The 12,655-nt window shown below is 40.1% G+C and overlaps 1 protein-coding gene across 2 annotated transcripts in view; it reads left to right on the top strand.

Annotated features, from left to right (window-relative positions):
* Scfd1 (sec1 family domain containing 1) overlaps positions 1 to 12,655 on the top strand; it is an 84,926-nt gene that overhangs the window by 54,065 nt on the left and 18,206 nt on the right. For both annotated transcript variants that reach the window (XR_013044303.1, XM_006975262.4), the window contains 5 exons: positions 1,299 to 1,395; positions 3,947 to 4,017; positions 5,857 to 5,936; positions 8,918 to 8,980; positions 10,660 to 10,735. Coding sequence is in view for 1 of the 2 variants with exons in the window: in XM_006975262.4 (XP_006975324.1) it covers positions 1,299 to 1,395; positions 3,947 to 4,017; positions 5,857 to 5,936; positions 8,918 to 8,980; positions 10,660 to 10,735 (387 nt within the window). In the remaining variant the exon portion in view is untranslated. The remainder of the gene's footprint in view (positions 1 to 1,298; positions 1,396 to 3,946; positions 4,018 to 5,856; positions 5,937 to 8,917; positions 8,981 to 10,659; positions 10,736 to 12,655) is intronic.

The following is a 12,655-nucleotide window of genomic DNA, read 5'->3' as shown; positions in this document are numbered from 1 at the left end:
TCTAGAGTAAATTGTGTAATGTAAGAGTGAGTATTTAATGTTATTCACATTTATGAATTTCATGTAGCTACTTTGTGAGGCAACTTTAATGGCCAAAATATGGCATTAAAATATAATTTAATGAGAGCAGTTCTATGATTTATTAAGGTAGTATGGTTTAAGTTTATAACCTTTTAATTATTCTTAAACTAATAACAGATTTTGGTCCCTAAGGTAGAAAGATTACATATTTTTTAAACAGTAATAACAGGTTTTCAGTAGGGCCCTTAGTAGACGTTAGATATCAGAAACTGAAGTTACACGTTCTTTGTTGGACTTGACTTCCTAGAAGTGCATTGTCTTGTTTGAGAGAACAGTGCATGTGTTAAGAACCAAGATGGCCACCTAGTGAGGCCGAGAGTCTCATAGAAACTGAGCATTCTGACAAGCTGTCTCACTTAATAATGTGCTGTCCTGTCTCTAAGGAATGAGGGAAAAAAGAAAGGATTCATTTTATCCAGCAAGCTGAAAAATATGGAAAAACAAAATGAAGACTTTTAGGAGCAGTGCAGAGTGATAGACAGTTGAGAGGCAGATCTTCCCAGTGTATACGTCTCTCTGTTGTTTTTATTGCACACACACGGTACACTTATGTTTGCATTATGTGCCACAGTGCACATGCGGAGCTCAGAGAATTAGTGTCAGAAATCAGCTAGCTCTCCTACCATGTGGGCTCCAGGAATCACTGAGTCACCAGGCTTGGAAGCAGATGCCTTCAGCCAGTGAGCCATCTTGCCAGCCCCATTTTTAATCTTACTGTGTGAGTGCTTCCTGACTTTAAAACTATGGCCTTGGGTTCCACTGCACAGGACTGGGTTGAAAAGACCTTTCCTGGTTTTTTGTGGCTCACACATGAAGTCCATTCCTCAGTCTACCTACTACTGTTCAGATGTCTCTATTCTGTTGTGTCCTGGGATGATCTAACAGAAAACGACTGCTTATGTGTCTCCAAATCACTTCCAACTCAGTTGAAGAACAAAATAAGAACAAAGGCATGAAAATAAGGAATCTTGCTTGTTGGAAAGAGCACTAAAAGTAACATAAGTAGTCTCCCTTTCTGTCTGGTTAGGGTGACGTGTGTGGATCCACATGCTACATAAGTAAGCTTTCAACCAAAAACAGAAAACTAAGACACTAAACTATATTTAAATAAACATTTGTTTATAAATTTCATCATAGAAAATAGAAATTTGTTAGCAAGAGACTTACTATATTTTTGTTACTTACTGTATTTTTACCTAATGTTTATTTTGAAACAGGCTAGAAAACTGGATGTATATTTTGAATATGAAGAAAAAATAATGAGCAAGACTACTCTGGATAAGTCTCTCCTAGATGTCATATCCGACCCTGATGGTACGTCCCATACATTTGAGACTGTTTACAGGAGTGATTCTAGCATTTCAGTCTGGACAAAATTCAAGTAGCATTACTGTATCAGTCAGTCCTAATTACAAGGTAACTAAATGAGCTATTTTCTGCTGAAAAGTTTTCAACATAGCAGTTCTTAAAATGGAAAAGTTATTTCTAATTTAGTTTTTCTCTGGTAGTATTTGTAAATACTTTTTACTCATGTCTTTAATGTGATATGGATGGCCATCGCTTTCTACTCATCCAGGAAGATTTGAATGAATGGCATTGAAAGCAGGTGTCTTCAGGGGATGTTTTCTACTTCATTTTGGTTTGTCCCAGAGAATATCATGGAAAAAAAAAAAATGTAACTAAAGCTGAATTCTACTTTAAACGTTCAGGAAACAGGCTTTTACAAACACTGTGGAGTGCCCCACAAACCCTGCAGTGGGGAGGGGCTCTCTGGATGGAGTGCTTGCCTGCACACAGGAGGACCTGAGCAGCTCTGTGCTGCACTATATACCTAGACTCCCAGTGCTGGGAGGAGGACCCCGGGAGAATCCCGGGGCTTGCAGTCACGAAGGTCTGGGAGCAGCTGTGCCCATTGGATTTGAGCGAACAAATAGCATTTTCCACTAGGGCCCAGCACAGAAGGAGCCGACTGCAGGATAGAGTAGGGAAATATGAAAAGTGAGTCTACAACATTTGTTGTGCCAGGAGACAAATAACAACAAAAAGGAAACATGTCAAAAGGACATAGTCAGTTTGAAGAGGCTCCAGATCAGAACGATTTGACCATCAAAGTAAGAATATAATAATAAATCGTGGGCTAGAGCCCACAGGGTGGAAAGGAGACCATGATTCCATACAGAAAAAATAGGTGACATACTTGAAATTTTATACGATGCTCACATGATTTCAGAGCACTGCATCTGTTAATGAGACTTCATCACTGTGACAGATCCCTGAAACAGTTTAAAAGGAGGAAAGGTTTCAGCGATCTTGGTCCACACTTGTCTGGTTCCATTGCTTGGACCTGAGGTGACCCTGGGCATCATGGCCCGTCACTTGTGGTAGAGCAAAACAGCTCACTTCATGGCTACCAAGCTAGAAGATCGGTACATCTTCATACAGCGTATCTGCAGTGATCTACTTCCTTCAGTTAGACCCACCTCCTGCTTCTCATCATTTCCCACGAGTGTCACCATCTTGTGAGTCTACTGGGTGAGAACTGTTAGGACCCAGTCGCTTCCCAAAGGCCTGCCAGCTGACAGCCAGTGCCGTACGTGAGCCTGCTTGGGACAGTTCATGTTGCAGCCATAGTCCTTCCCAGCAAATGCTTGTTAACTATGAAGGGGGAATAGAAACTTCACAATAAAGAACCATAGTCAATACCTCACTAGGTGATCCCATTTACCGTTGTCAGTAATGAAATATACCAGAATGGTGTAAACCTGAGAACTTGACTAAACCTGCCACTGATCAGTCATACTCAGGAAACAAGGTAAATTGAAGAGTTTAAATGAATCATGGGATTCTAAATCCCATGAAGCTCCATGCTTCATCAGCTGTCACGTTTTCTTTTAATCTTGTTTTATTGTTTATTGTAGTGGTGGGCTTTTGTCTTTTGTTTGTCTGGTTGGTTAGTTGATTTTTGAGACAGAATCTCAGGTCTAGAACTTACCATGTAGCCCAGGCTGGCCTTGAACTGAGATCCTCCTTTCCTTGGTCTTCTAAGTGCTGAGAGTACAGACATGTCTTAGTTTTTGTTCTGTGATGATAGTTTAAGTCTCTACATCCTAGGACACACTGTCAAGTGAGACTTGATAGGTTATTCATTAAAGCCATTTCTATATCACCTTTCCACCAAAGTGCACCGTGTGGAAGAAGAGGGATGCGTGAGTTTCTCTGCAGAGTCCAGGCCTTGAGTTATATAGTAGACATCATCATCGGGAAAACTCCCAGGGTAGGAGGGACTTTCTTTGAAACCTTAGTTTTGTCTTAAAATTTGAGGTAAATATACTCCATTTCATGTTTTGATATAAAAGTATAGTTTTCATGAACCTTGTAGTAAAGTAAACTCTTCAGAGGGGACAGTTACATTGAGAAACTCAGTTTAGGAAATAAGACTTCTGGCTCAGCTAGATGATTTCATTTAGCCAGCAGATCTCATAACCCCACACCTCGGCGTGACACCTCTCACTTAGGACAGTCCTGTTCTCCTTGACACCTGAAAAGATGATATTTAGAGTTGCACACTTACCTGTCCAAATCCTTTCTTTGCTATGTGGTTTATGCCTGAGGATAAATCTTAGCATTCTATGCAGTCTGGGAGACAAATGAGGGTTTCTGTAGTCCCTGCTCCAATTCCACCTTTCGTCTTTCAGTTTCAGTGGCTGTGATTTTAGTACTTCCTACTTCATCTCAGTTGACTAAGAGCCGCATTTTGTTCTGTCATATTTACACATGCTTTGAATTTTAAGGTTCTTCTAAGTTTTAATTATAATGCTCAATAATCACAATTATAAGTCTTTTTTTCCTTTCTCTTCCCATGTAGCGGGAACCCCAGAAGACAAAATGAGGCTGTTTCTTATCTATTACATAAGCGCCCAGCAAGCCCCTTCTGAGGTATGTCCGTTGACGCTGCTGAGGAGAAGGCGTGCGGATTTGCAGTCACCAGTTAGAGTTTCAGAAATAGACATCAGGAATCACTAAGCATGTGATGTTTCATTCATTAAAAAAATTGTTCAGGCAGCTTCTGTTTGCTGCAGGATTTTATACCGATGTTTTTGCCACCGCTTAGATGACTGACCACTTTTACGTTGTTGAAATAGAAACTGACTTCAAGTGGTCAAAATCCTTCTGAAAAATAACTGTTCTGAACTACTTAGCCTGCTGTGCTGGGCTTTTCAGAAGGTTGTTTTTTTCTCATTTTAAACTTGTTTTAAAGAGAGTGACTGTTACAGACCATACCCTGTACTGTCCGGTGTTCTGTAAAGGAAAGAGGGTTGGAGACCATGGGCTCTTCCTTGTATTAATCAAGTATCGCTTTGCATAATAAGCTGCACACATTAGAACCTCCAAGATACCATTGAGATAATTCTCAATACCAGCTTTATTATTATTATTTTAAGTTGTAAAGCTTCCACTGGTCAAAAAATTATTAGCATGTTAAATCATTATACACTTAGGACCCTTTACTTTTCCTCTAATTAATTTAGAAAGAAAGTGTGGTTCTTTTCTAGAAATAACTTTCTCATCAGTGAAGGTTTACCTATTTCTTAGACTCTGTTGTCCTATTTATAATATTTTAAGGATATATTTTTAAACCTTAATATTGTTTTAATTGGATCACCTTATTTTTGTAAAGATTTTAATAAACTTTACTGATCATTAAGTGGCTTAATTCATGATTACTAATATCAGCTTAATTGTCCTGAAAATGCAAAGAAGTTAAAATCTCTGGTTGACGATGAGCTTAAAAGTTTTCCCCTGACAGGCCTGGGGGATGGCTTGGTCCATAACGTGCTTGCTTTGTCCTGCAAGCGTGAGGACCCGAATCTGATCCCAGCATCCATGTTTTAAAGGAAGCCGCTGTGCACCTGCAGTCCTAGCACCTGGGATGAGGAAACAGGAGGATCCCTGGGGCCTGCTGGCCAGCCAAGCTGCCTCCTTAGCCTGGAGGTTCAGTGAGAGACCCTGTCTCAAAAACTAAGTCGAGGAGTGACTGAGACCGCGGTGACTTGAGGCTCTGCACTCCACACTCACACACAAGAGCACATGCAGTTTTTCACTGTGGTGCTGGCTCCTCAGCTCACACCAGTTCAGTTAGACCCACTCATCGGTGGGTAAAGAGAACAGGGAAGGAAGAAATGATTTTAAAACGAGAGGACAGCTGTTCTTCCACAAATGTCTCTGAGCCCCACAGTGTCAATGAAAGGAGAAGCCGGAGCCGTAGACCCCTCAGGCTGTGTCGGTCCTCAGCAGTTCTGGTGTGGAAATACTTTTGTCCTGAAGAAAGGCAGTCCATGCTAGCAATAGAGAAGAAAGTTGATGAACTCCTGAGGAATGACAAAATATCGTACTTTATACTTGTGGGGCTACCTTCTCATCTGGGTGGTTTCTGTCCCAGATACTCACTTGGGTAGCCATTTAAGGTACAACTGCATCTGACGTGGGTGCCTGGCATTTAAACTCATGCCTTTGTTTTTTATGTTGGTTTTGTTTTATTTTGTTTTTCGAGACAGGGTTTCTCTATAGTTTTGGTGGCTGTCCTGGATCTTGCTCTGTAGTTCAGCCTGGCCTTGAACTCACAGAGGTCCACCTGACTCTGCCTCCCATATTAAAGGTGTGCGCCACCGCCACCCGGCATGCCTTTGTTGTATAATCTTGATTGATCGAGTAACAGCAAGCACAATTTTCTCTGAAAGTGTGATGTTCTATCGTGGAGTTCTTTTCTTACTGCAGGCTGACTTGGAGCAGTATAAAAAGGCTTTAGCGGATGCAGGGTGCAACCTGAACCCTTTACAGTACATCAAGCAGTGGAAGTAAGTCATAGTTCTTTTACTTTCCTATTGCTTCAGGTAAGGTCATAATCTAAACCCTGTTCCCAAGACAATAGGAATGCTGGGGAAAGGCTGAACAATGTCGTGGTGAGTTTTTACGGCCAGTGCATAGCATTTCCTTGTCTGGCCCACCATATGCACAACTTAAAGCTACATAAATGAGTGACACCTTTTATTCTGGGATAAGCCCTATATTTTCTTGACTGATGCATTGAGAAAGTCAGAGACTGAAATCTATTCAATCAAATGTCTCAAATCTACTAACTAGCAACTAGAACAAAACCAAATTTAAAAAAAAAAAAAAACATTGTGCTAAGGCAAAATGGCAAAATTAACTGGAGCATTTATAGTCTACTAGTAGGAATATAAATCTTGATGGTTTTCCAGAATGCTGTAAAAGGTTTTGACCTCCTACTACTTTTAAGGATTTATCCAAAGAAGTTATTGGAACCATAAAATTGTAGCAGTGAAAACCAACCTAAGTGTCCAGCAGTAAACTGAGTAAATCAGTGGTGGTGCTTTAGCCCAGCATGGCGGTGCACTCCAGTAATCCCAGCGCCTGAGAGGGTGAGGTAGGATGAGCCATCACAAGCTCAATAGTTTTGGGCTACATAGCAAGACCTATCTGACCATCCTTCCTGTAATTGTAGCACTTTTATAAGAGAGAATCCAACTGGATAATTAAAAAATCATGATAGACGACTTAATGGTATTGGAACCATTCACATTACTGTGCTAAGATGAGGGAATAGTTGTTTACAACACTATTTGTTGATTAATTTGATGAATACCCTCAGCTTTCCATACCTATAACTCTGCAACCATGGGCTAGAAATATTCTGGAAAAAATTGCTAAATTGTTTGTTTGTTTTTTTCTTAATGTTATTCCCTAAATAATACAGTTTAATAGATTTACATAGCCATTATATTATATATTATACATAATTTCAATATGGTTTAAATTATAGGAGACATCATGCTGAGATTATATGGAAATATTACACATTTTATATAAGGGGCTTGAGCATTCAAAGATTTTCATGCTTTTGAGAATCCTGGAACCAAACCCCCACGAATGCCAAAGGATGCTATATTTCCATATATATATGGAAATATAATGTACACACACACACACACACACATACACACACGTGTGTGTGTGTGTGTGTGTGTGTGTGTGTGTGTGTGTGTGTGTGTGTGTGTGTGTGTATAATCTAGGATCTTGATGGGTAGGACCTGCATCGTCATTGAATTTACATATGTTGAAGAAACAGTTAACAAACAAATAAAGAGTGATACTAAACTATACTGAATGATTCAAAGACAAAACTGAGTTGATGGGGAATGGCTTTGTGTATGCTGTGAAAATACGTTGCTCTGATTGGTTGATAAATAAAGCTGTTTGGCCAATGGTAAGGCAGAATAAAGTTATGTGGAACATTCTAACTAGAGAAATAGGGGAGAAGAAAAGAGAGCAGAGAAGACGCTGCTAGCTGCCCCAGGAGAAGCAAGATGTAAAGTACCTGTAAGCCACAAGCCACATGGCAAAGTACAGATTTATAGAAATGAGTTAATTTAAGATATAAGAACTAGATAACAAGAAGCCTGACATGGCCATAGTTTAAAAATAATATTAGTCTGTGTGTGTTTATTTGGGTCTGAGTTGCTGCGGGACTGGTGGGTGAGAGAGATTTGTCCTGACTGCAGGCCAGGTGGGACATAGAAAAGCTTTCAGCTATACTGAATGATAAGATCTTAGCCAATGGCTGGATTTGCTTAGCAGAGAAAACTTGTGGATAGGTGTATGTGAGCCAAAATTCAGATGACATTTATTACAGCATGATCCACCTGTGTATATTGACACATACATACATTTGGTCGTATCACTGAAATGCCTGTAGCTCCACGTACAACTCTGTTTCTTTCAAACCTCTAAAGCAAGCATTGCCTTCCAATGTATCAGCTTTTGCATCAGTTTTCAGAAAATAGATTAATAGTCTCCATTGTGCATAGAGAAAGAAACATACAAGGTTCATAGCAGTGGTTTTTCTCTAGAGTGTGCTGTGGAGTGCTTTTTATTAGCCATGCTTCTAGTGACATTTTAAATTTTTCTTCTGTTTGACCATGTTCTTGTAATAGAAAAAGCACAAAACAGACAAATATTTGACTGTGTGGCAATGTGTCATTGTTCTTTTTTATTATAATATATGTGGAGTTTACTAATCAGTGTTTGGAGCTATCGTGGAAAAGACAAACTAAGACATCATTTCATGCAGTTAAAATATGTTTAATCTCTAATTTGTAACATCAGTTTACTTTCCAATTGCAAACTATTAGTTTAATAAAGAAAATTTCAGGAAATTGAGAAAATATAAAGAAGGTAAAATTTGGGTCAGCAAGATGGCCAGCAGGTAAAGGCACTGTAATGCAAGCCTGGTGACCCGAGTTCAATTCCCAAAATTCACTAGAGGTAGAAGGGAGAACTGACTCCGCCCAGTTATCCTTGACTCCTTGTGTTCACCATAGCACACGTGCACACAAAGCAGTAATAAATGTTTTTAAAGGAAAGGAAAATTGTATTTGTTCCAGTAACCATGGTCCAGCCTGTAACCCCAGCACTCAGGAGACGGGCAGATCTCAGTGTGTGGCTAGCCTGGACTACATGACGTCACTACTCAGAGAGTAGTTGGTGTTAGTGTGCATCTTACTGTCCGGCCGCAGTCGGGCCACGGTCAGGCCGCAGTCCGGGCGCTGCTTGTTCCTGCCAGGCCACTTCTGGGCCCCTGGGCCTCGCCCGGCTGCAGTGTTCGGCTGCTGAGCTGCACCCAGCCCTGCCCTGGCATCTTTTAGGGAATCTCACTGTTTAAATGCCGCACATCTTAGATGTTAGCCAGTAAACCTTTTATTCCAAGATGCTGCTGATGACTCTGTCCACTTGTAAATTTACGCCTCTTGTCTCCTAGGGCTTTTGCCAAGATGGCCTCCACTCCCGCCAGCTGCGGCAGCACCACGGCTAAACCCATGGGGTGAGTGTGCTGTAATGTGGGCCTCTGCTCTCCACACTTTAAATGTTCGCGTCGTAACACACGGCATCGCTCACCTCCCAGAAAACCTCATCGTGGTGCAGAATGTCAACACTTATGCTTCCTTGGGTAGTTTTAACTCTCCTTTTAAAATGTAAGAGAATGTCTTCCACATAGTATGAACCATTGGTTTCATATGCCTCTTTCTTCTTATAACACCTTTCATTTTTACAAACTATGTGACTAAAACTGTTTGTATTGCTATTGGTCGCCATAACATAGATTTTTAAAGCTAGTCACTCAAGACCTAACCATGACAAATTCATTCCTGAGGGCTGGGGAATGACGCCTCACTCTAGAGCAGTTCTCAGCCCCTTTGGGGGTCACACAACCCTTCACAAGGATTGTGTAGCATATCCTGTATATCAGATATTTACATTACGAATCATAACTATCAAAATTACAATTATAAAATAGCAACGAAAATAATATTATGGTTGGGGGTCAGCACAACATGAAGAACTGTGTTAAAGAGTCACCGCATTAGGAAGGCTGAGAACCACTCTCCTGGAGACTGCTGTAGTGTGTGTGTGGCTTTCCAATTGGCTGAACAAGGCAATTCTGGCTACTCCTTCCTCTATCATACACGGTTCAAATTCCTAATTTACTTTCAAAGCTAGAATAAGAGTATGAAGCCCAGAGGAAATGAACTTCGTCTGGTTCAGTGAATCCAGCTGGCCTCCCCTCTGGAGGGTGCTGCATAGGGTGCCCTGAGCCCTGCTGCCCCACTCACTGAGGTGGGTGCCTGGCAGAAAGAAGGGCTTCAGAGCCATGTATCCCATCAACGGTTACTTCTCTTTATTTCCGTTAATAGAGGATTTCCATCTTAGTTGCACAAGGGAGAAAGGACAGGATAAGAGAAAGGAAAATAGTTCCTATGATTTTAATAAATAAATATCCCAGCATCATGTCTTTAAATCATATAGAATACATAGAGCCTGGGGTTCCTTACGTATTTTATACTTGAGGATGTTAATAAATGAGCTAAACTTGGCTAAACTGAAAACTGTTCCTAGGTTTCTTATATAGTGTAGACGTATTCTTGCAAAGTACCCTTTAATCCACATACGAGACTTTGAAGCAGAACTATAAACCTAGTATGGCAAATAATTGTGGACATTCTTTGTGTTTGTTAAAAGTTCAGGATCGAGACAGCACTCACTGTTTATTGTGCTTACCATTTTCACATGGTGGGTTTTCTGGGGGGGACGGGACGGGACAGTACAGGTGACAGTCGGATTCAGCGATGTGATGCAGAAAGATCAGCAGCGCTTGACCTGTTGGTAATAGTGGCAGGCAGTTCTGTGTTATATGATTCAACTCCAGAAGCAAAGTCTGAGTTACTGTTTTTCATCTGGTGGAAAAGTCTCAAATTATAATTTACCAAAAACTATGTGTGAGGCTAAACAACTAAGGTGTTTATATTGAGGGCATCGCTATAGAGTTTTTAGTAATTATTGTATCGCTATTTTAGTAAACTGCAGCAGTGATATCCATAGTTCTGTTTATGAAAAATAAACAGTGAGCAGCCTGTGGTGTGTAATCAGGCAAACATTGTATCAGCAACAAACTGGACAGCAATCGATACTGATGTGGTCTTCTTTGTCTTTCCCCCTACCCAGTCTCTTATCTCGAGTCATGAATACAGGGTCACAGTTTGTGATGGAAGGCGTGAAGAACCTGGTATTGAAGCAACAGGTAAGTACACTTCTCAGAAAACATTCTAACTTTCAAATATAGGTGTTGATAGGTTCACTGCCCAGGCAGAGAAACTTCTGGGTGTATTCAAGTAAGAAATAGGAAAGAAAAATTAGAACAAGGTGTTCTTACTTGCATAGTAAGAAAATGAGATATTTCTGTGTAGTTTATATTTTTTTAAAGATGTACTTATTTAAACTGTACCGTCTTTACTCTTCAGTATTTAATATCCTCCCATTTTTATCTCTCTCATTTTTTATTTTATTATAACTGGAACATGTTTGCCAAATCTAAGATACATTGTTTCACATCACTAAGGAAATACAATGTTTTTTTTTTTTTTTTTTTTTTTTTTTTTTTTGGTTTTTCGAGACAGGGTTTCTTTGTGTAGCTTTGCGCCTTTCCTGGAACTCACTTGGTAGACCAGGCTGGCCTCGAACTCACAGAGATCCGCCTGCCTCTGCCTCCCGAGTGCTGGGATTAAAGGCGTGCGCCACCACCGCCCGGCTGAAATACAATGTTTATCAGTACCAAGATACAGTGTTTCACATCACTACAGAGATAACAGTGTTTTATATCACTACGGAAATAACAGTGTTCCACACCACTGCGGGAGGTACAGTGTTCCTTATCCGTACAATGTTTCACATCAGTGTGGAGATGCAGTGTTTCTGCATCAATACTGCTTAGTAGAGATTTGAAAAGCCATATTAAAAGACAGTGAGTTACCCAGATCTGATTGACTGTCTTCAAAATGTTCTCTTTCCCTGAATTTCCTCCACACTTTTTAAAATTTCCCTCATGTTTTCTTATGATGTTTTATATTATTATTATGTGTATTTTGCAAATCCCACGGCATGTTGCATAAAATGAGTTTTTAGTTTCAAAGCCCCTTCAGATTCTTCATTTGAAGGAATAAATAACAAATGAACACTGTGTTGTTAATAGAGAACAGTGAAAAATCCTCATTTGCTTTGTTGAATTCAAAGGCCTTCCAAGCTTTCTTCTCAGATAATGACATTATTCCTGAGTACTTGGGAATCCCTTTCAGCCTCAATAAGGAATCCTTTAGTGGTATTGTCAGCACCTATTGTCAGCACCTCGTTCTCCTAAATACTCAATCTGCTTATTTTAACCAGTTCACAGTACTGCCCTGGGGCTCCTAAAAATAATCTGTAAGAGGTATCCAAATTGGTTTGCTGTTAAGTGCTTTATTATGGCAACACAAAAATTTGTTTCAGATTTCATGAAATACAAAAATCATCATTTATGACCCTACTTTGCTTTCCATAACATTTCAAACTGTTAAGAAAACTGCTTTGACATTGGCAATTACTTTTAAAAGTAAAAATTAGCCTAGCGGTGGTGGCACATGCATTTAATCCTAACGCTCAGGAGACAGAGGCAGGCAGGTCTCTGAGTTCAAGGCAAGTTAGATGTACAGATTGAGTTCCAGGACAGCCAGGGCTACACAGAGAAACACAGCCTTGAAAAACCCCGAAAAATAAAAACTGAATTTCCCTGTGGTTATCCCTACTTATATAACATTGCCTCCTCTGCTGGAACCATAGTGTTAACAAGGGGTTGTGTGAATACAGCTCTAAGTGTTAGTTTTTCTGGATGAGTATTCATCTCTGATTACTCCCACCCACTTTGTAAATTCCTAGAATTAAGAATTTACTTAGGAATCAAAGGGTATGGACATTTTTAGTTATTCCTAATAAATATTGTCAAATCATTCTCCAGTAAAGTCTCTCTGTTCTAGAAATACATGGTAAACTCCTGGAAGCCCATTGTGACACTGTGCTGTCCTGATACCCAAGTATCGAGGGGCATTGCACTGTGGGCTTCTAGGAGAATTCAGGAAGTAGGAAGTGTCAAAAAAGGCTGCAGGGATATAGATTTAGAATACGGTAACTG

This window comes from Peromyscus maniculatus, chromosome 14, assembly GCF_049852395.1.
Source record: "Peromyscus maniculatus bairdii isolate BWxNUB_F1_BW_parent chromosome 14, HU_Pman_BW_mat_3.1, whole genome shotgun sequence".
Taxonomy (NCBI): Eukaryota; Metazoa; Chordata; class Mammalia; order Rodentia; family Cricetidae; genus Peromyscus; species Peromyscus maniculatus.
The sequence above is the reverse complement of the archived record's forward strand: the minus strand, read 5'-3'. Positions and strand labels throughout refer to the sequence as shown.